Source organism: Astatotilapia calliptera, chromosome 5 (assembly GCF_964374335.1).
Source record: "Astatotilapia calliptera chromosome 5, fAstCal68.1, whole genome shotgun sequence".
Classification (NCBI taxonomy): domain Eukaryota; kingdom Metazoa; phylum Chordata; class Actinopteri; order Cichliformes; family Cichlidae; genus Astatotilapia; species Astatotilapia calliptera.
In genome coordinates, this window is record NC_137426.1 from 22,851,983 (window position 1) to 22,869,528 (window position 17,546).

At 39.4% G+C, this 17,546-nt stretch overlaps 1 protein-coding gene across 2 annotated transcripts; it reads left to right on the forward strand.

Moving 5' to 3' along the window:
• Nucleotides 1-911: 911 nt before the first annotated feature.
• Nucleotides 912-16,460, forward strand: LOC113022598 (LIM domain and actin-binding protein 1-like). 2 transcript variants are annotated; one of them, XM_026168152.2, is made up of 10 exons: nucleotides 912-1,047; nucleotides 5,389-5,531; nucleotides 6,617-6,662; nucleotides 10,281-10,697; nucleotides 12,302-12,356; nucleotides 12,459-12,547; nucleotides 13,450-13,525; nucleotides 13,663-13,694; nucleotides 13,802-13,935; nucleotides 14,012-16,460. In XM_026168152.2, exons 2-10 carry the CDS (start codon nucleotides 5,410-5,412, stop codon nucleotides 15,078-15,080), a joined length of 2,040 nt encoding a protein of 679 aa, XP_026023937.1. In that variant the 5' UTR covers nucleotides 912-1,047; nucleotides 5,389-5,409; the 3' UTR covers nucleotides 15,081-16,460. The 2 variants fall into 2 exon arrangements, with proteins under 2 accessions (XP_026023937.1, XP_026023938.1); XM_026168153.2 differs by having other exon boundaries at nucleotides 13,805-13,935.
• Nucleotides 16,461-17,546: the final 1,086 nt, after the last annotated feature.

Genomic DNA, 17,546 nt, shown 5'->3' on the forward strand with positions numbered 1-17,546 from the left:
GAAGTGTGTTATTATAATTCTAATAGTTTCACTACGAAAATGTGATACCAGTTACTTCTTTTAAGTTGCAAGCAATCTATTTTTAAATGTTTTCAAAATAGCAACAGATCCTCATTAGATAACGAAACTGACTAAAAATTCCTCTCATTAGTAGAAGAGTGAGCAAATATGCATTTCTTTGGTAGAGAACACAAATTATTCAACTGAAAAACCGCCACTAACTTAAATATTTCACTTGGCCCCATTTGAGATGAGTTCAGTTCCCCGTAACAGCCTTGGCACAGAGAACAGATAGTACTTTGCTCAAGGACTCATACACTTGAGCAAAATGGTGGAAAATAAAAATTAAAGCTGTGATCTTCCTTTCTTGTAGCTCATCCAGCTGCTCTTATTTAGAAGGCAAATATCATGCAAACATTCAATGTCCCTTCCCTGACACAACCTGTTTTGACACCCATTACATTTAATAGGCTATTTTCCACAGGCAGGTCTTAAATAGTGGCTTTAGTAATGTTGTTGAGCTGGCACAATGCTATGTTTGACTTTGGAGCCTTGATTACTGATGGTATGTCTCACTTCTGTTTTTTCTATTTTAAGCATTTTACTGCATTCTGTGGATGAAACATTGCATTTTATAACACTAGTACTACACTAACAATCAAGCTATTATGTTAGCAAGTTGAGGAACAGTTGCTGAAAACTGTCAAAAGACAAAGCACAGAAACCACCCAAACCTATTTCCTTCATGTTTTTCTTCCCTGAGCTTTCCCGTCGCCAGAAACGGTCTTTCTCTGGAATTTCTAGATGGGAACAACAGCTCACCCTGCAAGCAAGCACAAACGCAAACATACCAGGTAGGAGTAATTTAACACCTAAGGTCATTGGTGCATAAAATCACGTGACGTTTGTCTCGCGTACTTCCACTGCACCTTTCTGCTCGAGCCACACCGGGCGGTGACGCAGTGGCGGCAGCAGTGTCAGGTGTCGCACAGGTTTCACAAAAAAAAAAAAAAAAAAAAAGAAGTGACTCAACGGAAGTTCGCACAGGTAAGACGAAACCTAAAATAATAGCATAAAACGGGGTTTAATATACGTTGTAGCTACTATCAAAATAATAACGCCTATTTTGAAAACACTGAGGCAGCCGGTGACTGTTTAGGTCGAGATTTAGAATTTTATTGTCAAGCACGTGCACATACTTCTTCCTCCTCCTCGCTGTCTTCCAGGGAAAATGCCAAACCAGCCCAGCAGCTAAGCTTGTACTCTTAAGCGTAGTCACTGAGCTCTTTCGTGTAAAACTTAAGTGAAACTTACTTTGAATAAAATTTTGAGCGTTTAAATCTTTGTTAAAGTGCAGGTCTATAGGCTAACTACATTAGCTCGCAGTTATAACCACCATCTTACTGTTGCACCTGTAATGAAAGTTTTTTTTTTTTTAATTCAAAAAGACGCGATGCCCCCTGAACAGGGCTGCCGTTCTTAAAGTCGCGTCTGTTGCTCGCCTCTGTGCTGAGTCTTCACTTTAGACTCGGTTATTTTCGTCTGAACAGCTGATTTTGTGGTTTTGGTTTTAAGAATAGTTGCATCATAGCTCATTAATGTGTCAAACAATGCGGACTCCTCCTTAGTTGTTACCGTGTTGTGGTTACTTGTTGTCACGGAGAACTTTACTTTAAATAAGGGATAAAGGTCAGTATATAAACGGGTTTTTGATAAATTTATAAAGATTCTAATTTCTGTATTTTTATCACAGCGCACACACCAAATCTTAGCTTCAGTTCTTTTCAGGCTTTGTTTAAGATGTATTATCCAAGTTACCTCTGATTCAGTCGATGTTCCTGTTGAAAACCTGCACAAGTAACACAAATAGTAACTGTCAGAATTGTGGATCAGTTGGAAAACGACAGCTAAGAGTTAATAATATAATCCAGAGATGAGAGAGTGACAGTTTTTGAAAGATTAGATTATTTGTTGTCATACTAAAAAGCCATTAAACTGACTTGCATTATGTTTTATTAAGTGCTTAAACAGTAAATGCAATTTTTTTCCCCTTTCAGGTTTCCATATAAGGTTGCTAAACAGGAAGTCAGAATTCTGAGCATTTGTTTTGCATACCTATGAAGCATTTCATTCTTTCCTTTGTATTAGTGTACAATTTTTGCTGCCTGTCGATGAGTGAATGAACACGTACAAGTAGAAAATCTCTCTTTCTAATAGTAGGGATTTGTGTTTGCTTTTGAGTCGTAGACGTCCTTTGTGTTTTCTTTGGTTTCTTCGGGCGTGTAGTGTTTAAGGATATGCAAAAGAGCGGATAGGCAACTTTAAACTGAAATGACCTGTATTATCCTTGTGGCAGATTGGTAGCTTGTCTAGGGTGTGTCCCTACCTTTCAATCGCAGTGCATGCAGGTATGGACTGCAGCCCCTGGATAACCTGCAAAAGAATCTGCAGTTTAAAAGGATGAATAGTACATTTTTCAGCACAGCTATCAAATTTGAATGAAGAAGTAACTGGCTACAGCAAAATATACAATTAATCAATTGATAAACTGACTTTCCTGCCAGGTTTAAACATTGTAGCAGTAATGAGTAGCCTCTCAGATGTAAGAACCTCATAAAAAGTTATTCTGTTGTTAATCTGTGTCTCTCCTAAAAACTCTAACACTAACCTCAGACTAAATGAAATTAATTATATATAACTGACTAGAAATACATCTTATAAATATGTAATATGTGCAGTCATGTTTAATCACGTTTATCCAAAAGTGATTTCATGAGCACCAGTTGTATTGGACTATGTAATCTATGTAGTCAGTCCTATGGCGAAATTCAGTCCAAAGTCCTTACACTATGCTTGTCCCAATTATGATTATGATGTAATAGGGACGCCTGAGTGAAAAGGTCCAGCTAGGAAGATAAATGATTACTGACTGTGCAGTGATTTCCAATTTATGGCTTTACAACCTACTGTCTGAGCACTAAACCAGGGTTTCATGGGCTAACATTCAGCTAATCCATCCTTGCTGACTTGGAAAACTGTACCAATAAAGCATGGGTTTGTCAGGACATTATTCATGACAAAGAAGACATTTCTGTTTGCCGGGAATGTGGTTGTTGGACCTTTTTATGAATGTTGGTTTTGTAAGGACAATGGGCTCACGCTCTGCTGTTATCAGTTTGTGTTGCTGTCTTGCAATCAAGTGGCACAAGCTGGAGAGCAAGTTTGAACATGTTGACTTGTGTGTTTGCATCCCACACTTCATGTGCTTGTTCTCCGTCGTATGTATGTCAGGAGCAAGAACAGATATCTGTCAGAGTGCATGTCATAGGCCTGCACATGTATTTCGAGTGCAAAGTTTCACTCTGGCATAAATCTTCTCAAGAGGTTGCATATGCCAAGAAAGTGGTGTTGCTGTCAGATAACTTGGTGGACTGATAGCAAATGCAGATTAGAAGAGGGAGTCTGTCACTTTATTTCCATGAAAAGCAAGAATTCTTCATTCAAGTGTCTAATAGAGGCAACTAGAGGACTGGCCTTGCTGTTTAAAAAAAAAAAATACTTTTTCTTACAGGGAGTGCAGAATTATTAGGCAAGTTGTATTTTTGAGGAATAATTTTATTATTGAACAACAACCATGTTCTCAATGAACCCAAAAAACTCATTAATATCAAAGCTGAATGTTTTTGGAAGTAGTTTTTAGTTTTAGCTATTTTAGGGGGATATCTGTGTGTGCAGGTGACTATTACTGTGCATAATTATTAGGCTACTTAACAAAAAACAAATATATACCCATTACAATTATTTATTTTTACCAGTGAAACCAATATAACATCTCCACATTCACAAATATACATTTCTGACATTCAAAAACAAAACAAAAACAAATCAGCGACCAATATAGCCACCTTTCTTTGCAAGGACACTCAAAAGCCTGCCATCCATGGATTCTGTCAGTGTTTTGATCTGTTCACCATCAACATTACGTGCAGCAGCAACCACAGCCTCCCAGACACTGTTCAGAGAGGTGTACTGTTTTCCCTCCTTGTAAATCTCACATTTGATGATGGACCACAGGTTCTCAATGGGGTTCAGATCAGGTGAACAAGGTGGCCATGTCATTAGTTTTTCTTCTTTTATACCCTTTCTTGCCAGCCACGCTGTGGAGTACTTGGACGCGTGTGATGGAGCATTGTCCTGCATGAAAATCATGTTTTTCTTGAAGGATGCAGACTTCTTCCTGTACCACTGCTTGAAGAAGGTGTCTTCCAGAAACTGGCAGTAGGACTGGGAGTTGAGCTTGACTCCATCCTCAACCCGAAAAGGCCCCAGAAGCTCATCTTTGATGATACCAGCCCAAACCAGTACTCCACCTCCACCTTGCTGGCGTCTGAGTCGGACCGGAGCTCTCTGCCCTTTACCATCCAGCCACGGGCCCATCCATCTGGCCCATCAAGACTCACTCTCATTTCATCAGTCCATAAAACCTTAGAAAAACCAGTCTTGAGATATTTCTTGGCCCAGTCTTGACGTTTCAGCTTGTGTGTCTTGTTCAGTGGTGGTCGTCTTTCAGCCTTTCTTACCTTGGCCATGTCTCTGAGTATTGCACACCTTGTGCTTTTGGGCCCTCCAGTGATGTTGCAGCTCTGAAATATGGCCAAACTGGTGGCAAGTGGCATCTTGGCAGCTGCACGCTTGACTTTTCTCAGTTCACGGGCAGTTATTTTGCGCCTTGGTTTTTCCACACGCTTCTTGCGACCCTGGTGACTATTTTGAATGAAACGCTTGATTGTTCGATGATCACGCTTCAGAAGCTTTGCAATTTTGAGACTGCTGCATCCCTCTGCAAGATATCTCACTATTTTTGACTTTTCTGAGCCTGTCAAGTCCTTCTTTTGACCCATTTTGCCAAAGGAAAGGACGTTGCCTAATAATTATGCACACCTGATATAGGGTGTTGATGTCATTAGACCACACCCCTTCTCATTACAGAGATGCACATCACCTAATATGCTTAATTGGTAGTAGGCTTTCGAGCCTATACAGCTTGGAGTAAGACAACATGCATGAAGAGGATGATGTGGACAAAATACTCATTTGCCTAATAATTCTGCACTCCCTGTATTTGTGACTTTTCCCCGAAGATGGAGAAAATAGGAGACAACAGAAACATCAGTAAATCAGTGCAGCAGAATAGTCAGTTGCCCACTAAAGACATCCCTTAACTATATGCACAAGGGACCATATTGCCATTGCGTCAAACAGATACATGAACTGTAGTGTTGAGATGCCTGAAATTGTTTGAGTATTAGTGTCAGAAGCTAAGAAATGCAGTCTGTATTCTAATACATATTTCTTACATTAGGAGTATTTGTGTTTTGTTTCTTTTAGGTATTTGGGTAATTGGCCGACATGGAAAGTAATCCATTCAGTCGAAGGAACTGGGCGGCACAGTCCATGCGTATCACTGCGAAGGAGCTGTCTCTGGTCACCACCCGAGGGAAAACCAATGCCATTGCAGAGCGCTTCTCCAAGTGAGTAACACTGTGTTGTCAGTAATATTTGCTTGTACTTTTAAAATGACCCTAATAGTAAAAGCTTAAATATACACTTATGTACTGAAAACTGAATCCACGTAGACGACAGCCCACTACAGACCCATGTGATTTGCTCTTGTGGTCTCTTGATCTCAGTCACAATTTCAGTATTTTGTGTGTAATACATCAAAAATAATTGGGACTAAAATGACTTATATTTGAGTTTTAATTAAGTTTTAAATGGTAAATGGCCTGTATTTGTATAGCGCTTTACTAGTCCCTAAGGACCCCAAAGCACTTTACACATCCAGTCACCCACCCATTCACACACACATTCACACACTGGTGATGGCAAGCTACATTGTAGCCACAGCCACCCTGGGGCTGCTGGACACTGGCGCCACCGGGCCCTCTGACCACCACCAGTAGGCAACGGGTGAAGTGTCTTGCCCAAGGACACAACAATCGAGACTGTCGGAGCTGGGGCGCAAACCGGCAACCTTCCGATTACAAGGCGAACTCCCAACTCTTGAGCCACGATCGCCCCTTGCTAGCATTGGTTTAGACCCATTTTGCTTTTAAAACTGCCTTAATTCATCATGGCCTAGATTCAACAAGGTCCTGAAAACATTTCTTAGAGCCTCTTGAGCCACGATCGCCCCTACTATTCAAGTCAAACTTTAATTGTCGCGGAGTGCATTACATGTTAAACATTTTTGCAGTTAAAGACTAGTGATCAGTGATCTAAAGCACTTACCAACTAGTTGATGATGTATGGATAAGACCTCTTAATATTTTATGATTTATTGTTTGTGTTACACAGTGCTAAAAAATGACAAAAAATACTATATTTTCTGTTAAAGGTATAAAAATATAAAATAAACTAAATTAAAACTTTATATAAACACAACAAAATCAGACAAAAAAAAACAACATTAAATTAAATTCAAGTCTATCACTTATTGAGTTTACATTTTTTTCAAGGTTCTTGAAGGAACAAATGGGCCTTTTAGAAAATTATGTGTATCTGCTTGTTATTGTTTTGAATCACTAGATGTCAGTGTTGTTTCTTTCTCTCTCAGGTACCAGAAAGCTGCTGAAGATTTGAGTGCAGAAAAGAAAAAAGGAGTAAGTACTTCTCTGAACAGATGGATAGTAGCAACATTTCATTTTCCAGTGACATCAGTTTAGAGTAATTTCTATTTTACCATGAGTTAAATAGTTTTGTGCAGCTGTTCCTGAATTTAATACATGAAAAAATAGAAAGAGTTCTCACATAAAGATCATCACGTCTTGTTTACAGCATTCTGATAATCCTGTCATAATGAACGGCATGATTAAATGATGTTTTTCTATGCAGCACGTCTTGCTTCATTTGCTCAGCATCCCCTAGTAATGGTGTTCAACTAATTACAGTATGAAGAGTGCACATGCAAACACACACACTCACCATGCCAACACACTGTCTGGGCCAAATGTCTTGTCCTGGCTTACATCTCATTGGCCACTTGTTGCGATGGGCAGGCTATCAAGCCCATAATCCTACTTTAGTGTAATCCCCGTGCAATGTTTCCAACTGTAGGTTAGCTGCCTTGTCAGAAAGACTGGCAAAAACCTGGACTGGGATTAAACCAATAACCCACCAGCTAATACCATGAAGAAATATGAGGTATTGTAGCCATGGTTGTGTATAATATCGTTATTGTTTACCAGTAAGGGTAGTTAGCTTCTTTTTTCTGTGTTTAATGATATGACTGGTAATGAGGATGACATCAGCCTTTCTTCCTCTCCCATAGAAACATGATGTGACTGCATTAGACAGACACTACCCTGTGTTATTTTGTTGTAACATAACTGTAATGAAACACTGCTAGTGTAAATAGTTGGATTAACCACTGTTTTCTCTAACTCATGCTTTAGACTGAATCATTCTGGTTTACTTGTATGTCTATGAGGTAGGTGTACAGCTCATGTACCACAAAGGTCTAGTTACAGTATCAGAGGATAATAGTCATCTCCACAAGTTTGAATGAGCAGCGTAAAAACGCCATCTGGCTGTCTGTGTGTGTGTGTGTGTGTGTGTGTGTGTGTGTGTGTGTGTGTGTGTGTGTGTGTGTGTGTGTGTGTGTGTGTGTGTGAGGTGGGGGAAGGGGGAAATGAATAATCTGTCAGATAAATTACATTAAAAATTGATAACAATTTTGTTGCATAGTTATGAGGGACCAAACGATTAAACTGCAAAGAGTAAACGATGTGATATTATGTTAATATTCACAGATTCAACAACAAATGGTTACAATAAGAAACTGAGAAATCAATTTTTTTCCTCACAGTTTTTATCCTTTTATGTGATGTAACAATTCAGTATAAGAGCAACTTATTATTATATTTTATATGTTGTAATTTTTTGTGTGAGGGGGATTATTGCTTGGCAGGATCATCTATCCAACATGTATTTTCCTCCTGCAACCAGGGAATCTGCAAACAAAGCCTGTCAAAAGGGTCTTTGTGGTATCTGATGGTGTAGCTGTTCACAAAATATTGATGAAGTGAGTCAAATTCAGTTGTTCTGATAACTCTACACAGTCCTTGTAGCTTAAGCAGGAAAAACTAGGGAAGAAAAAAGAAATGCACTGGATATAGGGTCTTGCAGTCTCAGCTAGTTTAATACTATGCTATAATTAGTGCAAAATATTCGGCAAGTACCTTTAAATTCAGAAATCAGTGGCCATCAAGGCAACGGTGTAATACTCTGTGATGTGGTTCTTCTGACAGTGTTCTGATGGGAGAAAGCAGGTTTAACAAAACATGAATCTTTAATCTAAACTTTTGAAGTGTAGTTCCAGTTCCAGAGCAGCTGGATAATTAGCCAAGGCAGCTCTGAGTAGCTTGAACCTGGTTGAAGTTCATCCACAGCAGCCATAAAAAACCCTTTAATTTGTGGAGCTCTGATACTGTGATTCATCATGGCAGAGGGGAAATAAAAAAACTATTTTAATCCAGTGAGTCTACGAGTATGAGTGAGTTCCAGTTTGAATCATGACATTTAATGTTGTGATATTTATTATATTTATTTATAGTATTTATATTTATAGTATAAATATAGTATAAATAGGGTGTCAATGTTCAGACTGATGTAAATTATTACATGTCAAGCGTAACATTTAAAAAAAACCTGTTCAGCAGTATATAATTACTGCCTGTGTTTAAAAAAAAAAAAACAAAACAAAACAAAAAAAAAACAAAACGAATTTTCCATTAAGTCTCCACTGAGTACTACCGATGAATCTCAAAACTCCTAAAAATGTACACAGTCTCCAGTATGATATGAAAAGTATGACAAAAATGTTCCACCACAACATCACAATTCATTGTTAAGCTATTTTCATTTTTTACTAAGACTTTGACGATTAATTCTTGTACAACCATTGCTGTTTTCTAATAACTATTTATTTGAATGGCTGTGTCCATGTTTTTAAATTTTGTCTTTGTCCTAAGACTTGTATTATTTGGCTGGTATCATAAATCCCATAGATACGGTTTTCAGTCACATTATCTTGATAAATCGTTTGGGATTGAAAGGCTGTCCAAGTCGTCACAGTTAACAAAGAGTTAACTTTTCCCTGTTTGAATCATTTCCTGCTCTGGTTTCCTGGGTATTCTGACTCTCTCTCTTTCACTTTCCTGCTGTTAAAGGGGCTGGACTAGCTCTTACAAGTAGATCTTGTCTTGCTGCTAGCATCCGGGAGGGCTCTGCCTCCCACTATCTGTCTGCACTGTGACCTGTAGAGGACCAATCAAAGGACTCCCACATCTTTTGCTGTCTAGTTGTGGTTACACCTCGTTCGGCCATTTCATCGCATTCAAGGTTTACTTTCTTCCTTTTGGCTTGAAAATCAAGGGCCAGCTCCACTACTTTTCAGTTATTTATATTCCTTGTGGTCTTGCCTGACAAAGACTGTCATTGTGCCTTTTGTTATTTTGTCCTTGCTTTTTTTTTTTTTTTTTTTTTTACAGATTTCTTCTTTTGTCTGTCCGAATGTTAATTCAACTCTTTTTCAGATGTACCAGATTCATTTTATTCACTATGGCCGAGGTAGTGGATGGGGTTTTGGCGCTCTTTTTTTGGGTTTGGTTTTCATTCACTTGTAATCTCTACTTTGCTTTCTTATATTCAAGGAGATTTAATTAAGTTAAATTTAATTTAGTAATAGCATAACTTGTTTAAATGTTCACACAGGAAGCTTTGATAGAAAAGTTCATGTTACAAGTTGATATCTTACCATTCTCACATCCTCTTTTTTTCCAACACTTTCATAATTAAGGAAGTTCATGCCTTCTATTATTGTGCCATGCTGCTTGCTGCTGTCTTCCTGTCACTGGTGGCAGCAGATAAGTAGTGAAAAGAGTTGCTGTCAGTGTCTTCGGGTAAGGTAGAAATTGTCATGTGGAAAGGAATGCAACTGAAGGATCTGTCTCAGATATCTCCATCTTGAGCCAGCTGTTAAAATTCAGCAGCTACAGCATAATATTTATTTCCTGGACCAACTTTGAACAGCTGTTCACCTAATCCTTGGGTGAAGCCAAGTTCAGATTCAGGCATTTCCTATATTCCATTATACGGGACTGTGGATAAAGCTGTATGTCCTAATAGTGCATGCGTGTATAGTTTAGCTTATACACAGTGATTTTATGGTAAGCATAACATGCTCAACATAAAATTTTCTTTTCTTTTCTTTCTTGCAGTCTTTTGAGAGCGGAACAGTAGCCCTGCGATCTGGCAACCTCAGTGTTCTGAAGAAGCGCTGGGAGCAAGGAGGAACCGGTGATCAGGACAAGCCGTCTTCGGTTCCACCTCCACACCAGCCCATCTCACGCCACAGGCCTCGTACCTTGAACAGGCCTCCTTCCGTTACTGAGCCTCCGGTAAAGAGTCCTGGCCCACTGACAGATCAGGGAGGTCAACACGCAGCCAATAGTGTTCAGCAGGCCTCAGCAGCTCCAGAGATTGAAGACCAGAGAGGGTTGGAGAAGGAAGAGATGATGAATGAAAAGCTTGAACAGCACGTTCCAACCAGCCCGTGTGCCTCTTATGAAAAGCCCAGAGTGCCTTTGAACAACCTAAAGATGAAGTTTGAGAAAGGAGAAAAGCCCACAGAAAAGGTAAAATATTTTGCTTTTGATATCCCTGTAGCTGTGGTCACTGTATCTTCAGCATGAGGATCTGAGGGTAAGGATTTTGTACTTTTGGGTAAAATAATTGTAACCATAATGCTGAGTCAGACCAGTCTTGTGCAATATTAGAAAAAAGACTGATGGCACAATGTTTCCCACATGTAGTGAGCTCCATGTTGCCTTTGTGACCATAGTTAATTAGTACATTTAAAACAATCTTACATGCTAATTGCTTTGCTGCTACAATCTCTGTCCAACAGTATACTAGTGACTCGTAGTTCATAAACAGAGATAAGAAGCTCTGAGTCACATATTAATGATTGATAAAAACCTGTGACCATCCTGTACGTGCAGAAGTACTCAGTGCTTAGTGTAGTTTCTGCAGATTTTCAACATCCTTCGTATTTAGATTGTTTTAAATGCATTACCCATTTTTACCCAGTTTCTTCTGTTTTCTGAAGGAGCGCTTGTCCGTGTGAATTTACCCTTGTTCTCCTCAGCACCACCCACTCATCTCTATCTTTCATTCATTCAGCCCAAAACAACAAGTATGCCACTCTTTATCTTCTGTAACAGAGGAATGCAGAAGCATTCCTGACCTGGGGCCGTCTCATTCCTCACAGGATCCCTTCTGAGGAGCAGTTGTCTTAATCTCACGTTTTATTAGCTGCAGTGTGTACCCTGCTCTACTGGGATTTTCCCAGTCCTGGGAATCATATTTAATTTTTTTTATTGTATTTTGTTGTGCAGCTCTGTATACACCATGTACTGCAGTCATGAAACAACCTATAAAATAAAATGAACTAAGTCGTAGTGTTTTTCACTGCTAGTAAAGAAGAAGTGAAATTTACATTACTAACATTTAAAAATTAGACTGGAGCCTTTATAACTGAAATGGTTATATAACCTTATAATCAAATATAGTGCAGTGCACCCTTTGCCCCTGTCTGGCTGCAGCTTTCAATATTTTAATGTTCTAGTCGGTGTTTGATTTGCATGGCAGGGGCGGTCTGCGAGACAACAGGACTCCAAAGTTCCAGTGAAGCAGTCTGTAGAAATGGGCTATTTTAATTGGTCCAAACCAGCTCATGTGTGTAAAGGATGGGTGGTGCGAGAAACTGTGTGGTTTTCTCATTTGTTTGAGTAAAACAGGCATATTGGCAGACCAACGCACAGAGCTCACTCTTTAGTAGAGTGGAATAATTTTGGTTCTTTGCCCACGTGCAAACGTGTGTTTGGTTCTTTTTAACCACATGCTGCATGGCTGTCTCTGCAGATACCGCTCTGGTTACTGCCAGGTATTCACTGGATGCCTGAAAAGCACATGAGCTTGATTTTGTGCATTTTTTTACTGCTGAGTTCAATATCTGCTGCTCAAAACTTGCAGCTTGTTTGGGTTTGATCCAGTCCTACAGGCAGTGTGACTTTTGATCACTTGCCAGTGACAATGCTATGAATAAAAAGATAAATGAACTGATTTAGGCCACAATTAAAGGCAGGGGAGGAGCAGAAAACAAATTTATGCTTAAAAGTTCATAACTTCACCTTCATAAACTGATCTTCGGAACCCATCAGTTGTTTTATTCTTCCAGGGTGGCAGAGAAGCACTTCGTAGTACTTCATCAGATGACGTGGAGCAGCCAAGCAGTAAGCAAATATCAGTAGCATTAATGAAATGCAGAAAGATTTGGGTTTAATGCAAAACAACGTCAGGCAAGGCACTTAATTTGATCCTCTCTTCTGCTTCAGGTCGCCCTGTGCTGAGGCGATCATCATCTCTGAAGGAAAAGATGGCCAAGTACCAGTTTGCTGTTGCTAAACAAGAACAGACACATTCTGTGAGTTCATGTAATAAAGAGGTTCACAACAAAAACAGTGAAAATCCCAGTAATTAAAAGATTACCTCGTATTTTGGAGATTTTAAGAGAATTTTAATGAACATGATTCAAAGTGATCAAAACAACAATCAAAGTCCAACATTATTCATTACATATGTTAGTTACATCTTACCCGTACTGAGTTCGAGCTCCTTTCGCTTTCAGAGCTGCATTATTTGTTAGTGACAACAAGCTGCTGGAAAAGTTCCTCCGAGATTTTTGGTCCATGTTGGCGCGACAGGATCACACAGTTAATGGATATTAACTGTGTGGATATATGAGCTCATTGTCATGTTCAAGAAACCAGTTTGAGATTGAGTTTTGTTACATGGAGTGTTATACTGCAGCCGTCAGAAGATGGGTACACTGTGGTTATAAAGGCATGGCCATTGTTAGTAACACTACTCAGGTGCTGTGATGTTTTAATGATGCTCCCTTAGTACTAAGGAGCCCAAGGTTTCCCAAGAAAATATCCCCCACAACATTACACCACCACCAGCAGCCTGAGCTGTTTATACAAGGCAGGCTTGATCCATGCTTTTATGTTGTTTACCCCACCATCTGAATGCTGCAGCAGAAATAGAGATCATGCAACATTTCTCCAGTCTCTGCTCAGTTTGTACTTCAGCAGGTCATCGTGGCCATGTTTACATGCATAAATACATCCAGGTGCTGTTATTGCCAGCAACTCAACTAATCTTTCCCACACAGAAAATGAATTTTATCATTCAGCACAGACCATTTGTTCTACCTTGCTTTTGTAACTCATGCTTCTCTGAGATGTTTACCTTTCTGTACCAGAAACAGGTGAACATCTCATTGTTTATTATATAACAATCAATGTTTCTCTCTTTTTCCTCCAGGTTTCGGCCCCACAGTCTGCTCCAAAAGCATCTGCATCTGAAAATGAGAAAGTAACGCCTGTGCCTGAATGCAATGGTTGGTCTTAAAGGATACTTGGAGAATACAGTCATGTGCAAATTTCATTTTTACTGTGCATATTGTGCTACTAGTCTGCTTTACCAGTCTTAATAATTGAGCAGCAACTGAGCTCGTTTATGTTCTGTCTGTTTTAGGGGACAGCACGGAGCAACCAAAATCACCACGGGTGAGTCATCACAGTGAACAGTAGACATGCACATATCATTAACTTAAAAAAAAAAAAAATCAGCCAGTGTTAATTGTCAATAAAGCTGACACTATTTATGTTTTTAGAAGTTTCGCCCACCAGAGAAGGAGACGTGCATCGCTTGTACAAAGCAAGTGTATCCACTGGAGAGACTTGTGGCCCATCAGCATGTCTACCACAAAAGCTGCTTCCGCTGTATTCATTGCAGCACAAAGCTTAGGTAAGCATTCACACCAGATGCTTCCACTTCTATATCATAATCTCCTCTCATGTAAATATTCCTGTCTGTTTTATAGTCTTGCAAATTATGCTTCTCTGCATGGAAACATCTACTGCAAGGCCCATTTTAACCAGCTCTTCAAAGCCAAAGGCAACTATGATGAAGGCTTTGGTCATCGGCCTCATAAGGAGATGTGGGAGCCGCGAGTTGACGGAGATGAAGATGTTGAAGCGGTGAAGCAAGAAGAAGAGAAAACTGCAACAGTGAATCGTCCAGCTGAGAGTGCCTCAGACATGCAGCCTGTCCCAGATGTGGAAACGTCTCCACATGTTAAGGTTACAGATCTGACCGCCTTACTGGAAAAGCAGAGTCGCAAGCAGACAAATGTGATCTCTGATGAGAAAGCTCAGTCAGAAAAGCCAACTGAGAAACGCAAACTGAAGATCGACTGGCCTCCCCGGACGGGTGAGCAGCACACCGGGACAGAATCCCTTAGTCCAGTCACAGAGGACATTGGTTCAAGCCGACCCTGGAGAGCCAAGTGGCCTCCAGATGATGAAGCGCCTTCAACTTTCCAGAGCTCAGAGCGTGCTGAATTGAAGAGCCTGAGGAGGAGCACTTCTCTTAAGGAGCGGATTCGGCCTTTTACAATAGCAGCCAAACCCAAGTCCACAAACCCCACAGGTCCTCGCGAGCCTCGTCGTAATCTCAAATCTCTGCAGGATTGGAGAGCATCTTTTGAGGAAAAAACATCTTCTGAAGAATCAACCAAGGAAAATAAGCCAGAAGTCCAGCAGGAGAAAAAGCAGAAAGAGAAGATGTCTCAGATGCAAAGTGAAGATAAAGAGACCATCTCTGAGGGGGACGTGGCGAGTCAGGTTGAGAAAAAGAAAGAAAGAGATGAGGGAGTAAAAAGAAATACAAAAGGAGACAAGGCGGCTGGGGATGAGGGCTCTTTGAGAAGCTTATCTCCTGAGATGCCAATCAACTTTTCTCCACCATCAAAGCCAAACCAGAACCGCACCTCCCAGGATGTGGGCTTCTGGGAAGAGGACAAAGAAGGAAGTGATGCAGAGGATCTGAGTGCAGAGGATATAATCAAGAAGAACCGCTGTTATGAAGAGGAGGAGGACACTGAGTCATAGAGTACCTTACAATTTTACTGTCACTTCCTTACACCTTAAAACCCCTTTTCATATTCTCAGCTTCTACGTAGATTATAATTTTAGCTTTGCCAGATTTTATAGTGATGCAAAAGTGTGTAATAGAGTATGCGCATTCATGCATATTTATATATTGAATACTGCCTTATGTTAACAGTTAATAACTTAAAAATGCAAAATTTTCGCATACTTATTTTCATTATATAGTTTAAACATATCTGATGTATCTTGTTTATGACTGATGATATTACTGGAAGGCTGGCCTCTGTTAAATTGAATCATTGACTGTGGTCATTATGTGCAGCGTGAGCAGCATATTATGTGCAGGAGGTGTATCCACAATCTATTATAATTTATGTGGCACTTAATAGTACTCTTTAACTACGGGGAGTACCAGACTGCATGCAGCCAAACAGTCACAACGTGCAAGAAACAGTCTAAATATCTGCACTGCTAAGATGTCAGAAAGCACAGATATTACAGTTTAGGTTTTACACTTTGATTTAATTTCAATAGTAAATTAAAGAGAAAAAATTAAACAGAAGTTGAACAATTATGTGTTTGCTAAGAATTTACCTTATCTCCATACAACAACAAAAGCCTTGTCTTCTCTCAAGGATGAAAATACTGTCCATTAGTGTCAGTACTCCCTAATAGCCGTCCCTTTGTTATGTAATTACTCTGATTTTTTTTTTTTTTCCCCTCTCTGCAAGCGTCAGGCATATTGAAATCACTTAATTTTCTCAATCAATCAATCAATCAATCAATCAATCAATCAATCAATCAATCGTACTATGCTAGCTGTAGCCTATCTCAGCTACCATAGGGCGAGAGGCAGGGTACACCTGGACAGGTTGCCAGCCTGACGCAGGGCTCCACATCTCACTATGATTAGCGTGCATCTGAACATTCAACTATCACAAGGCCAGCTGCTTTTACTTGGTTAAAGTAACTAGATATTTAGGTATACAGACAAACAAGCGAGTGAAGTCCAACACCATGCTGCTGGGGGATTTTTGCTTTGATAGAAGTACAATTAGCGATACAGTGATACATCAGAAAAGGCTTCCCTTAGTCTCAATCATAGCTGAAAAAGCTTTGATATGTTATTTATTTAGAGCTTTTTGATTGTGATGTTACATGTTAGAATATTTTTATTATTAATCACCATTGTCACAGTACAGAACTTTTTCTGGTAGGAAACTTTTCAGTTGCATACCCTTGGGGCCTTCAGATTTTTTTTTTGTTTTGTTTCATTCTTCTCAAATGTAATCCGGTTTATACTGTATGTTCACTCTTTGTATTTTATATTGGTGGGATGTATGTTTTTAATAAATTGAACAATAAACCTTGGGTACCACAGTCTAAGCTGTCCGTTCAATGGACGATTTGAGCAAAATGGACTCTTTTAATGTATAAACTAAAACGTCGTCGGGTCTGCCGTGATATGTTTACAATGGGACTTCTGCTCCTGAACCTCTGCGCACAGCGTCTGCAAATCGGAGTTGTACGAAGTCACTTTCATCTTTACACAGGACTGTAAGCTGTCATCTGTGAGGCGTGAGCGGCGTTTGTTTTGAACATAGTTCACGGTGGAGAACAGCTGCTGACATAATGTGGATCCGAAGATCGATAATTAGCCTACCTGGGGTTGAAAGTCTCGATAAATGCACGGCGTTTCGGCGGGTATATCGGCTTCCGCAAGTGTGACGCTTATTTTGAGCGATCAAAAACTAATAGAATATAATTTTATATTTATATTTCAATATCACAGTAATCTTCCAATTTAGAACTACAAGTTAAAAAAGAACTAACATAAATAAAATACACTTCAGCTAATTAAAAAAATAATTTATTTTCCCAAACCACGCGGAGCCGCACTAAAAGGATTAAAGAGCGGCATGCGCTCCGGAGCCGCAGGTTGCCGACCTGACCGTTGTGTCATGCTCTTTAATTTTATTCTGTTGCAGACCAGTCAGAATACATCATCGTTCTTAATTTATCTCGAAATGAGTGCTATTGATGCTGGCAAGGTCATTGATTTCCATTTGAGAACTGACAATCTGTGATTCACAGTGAGGCAAAGAAAGCTCTAATTTGTGATAAATATGAACTTTATCCCTTTATACTGAATGAATAACATCCAATGTTTACTGTCATCTTACAGCTTTGCTGTTATCTAACCAGTGTGCTTAGAAAGATATTTACCTTAATCATCCCGTAAATGTTGTGCTTATCTGAAAAACCTATTAATATGATCTCCATTTAAAAAAAAAAAAATGCTGAATAAAAAAATTTAAACCAGACAAACATTTCATCTACATGAAGAAACAACTTTTTTTTGCTGGCATTAAAAAAGTGAAGTTAGTCTTAAGATTTAAAGTTAGCAGCCAGAATGCTCATTAAAATTAAACCTGAAGGGAAGAGGAAAGAGAAGAATGTAGTCAG

What these genes read in the sequence shown, in the direction of transcription:
- LOC113022598 (XM_026168152.2), top strand. Translation starts at nt 5,410, where the DNA reads ATGGAAAGTAATCCATTCAGTCGAAGGAACTGGGCGGCACAGTCCATG. An exon ending in AACAAGAACAGACACATTCT is followed by an intron (nt 12,548 to 13,449) that starts GTGAGTTCATGT and finishes TTTTTCCTCCAG; the next exon opens with GTTTCGGCCCCACAGTCTGC. An exon ending in AGCAACCAAAATCACCACGG is followed by an intron (nt 13,695 to 13,801) that starts GTGAGTCATCAC and finishes TTATGTTTTTAG; the next exon opens with AAGTTTCGCCCACCAGAGAA.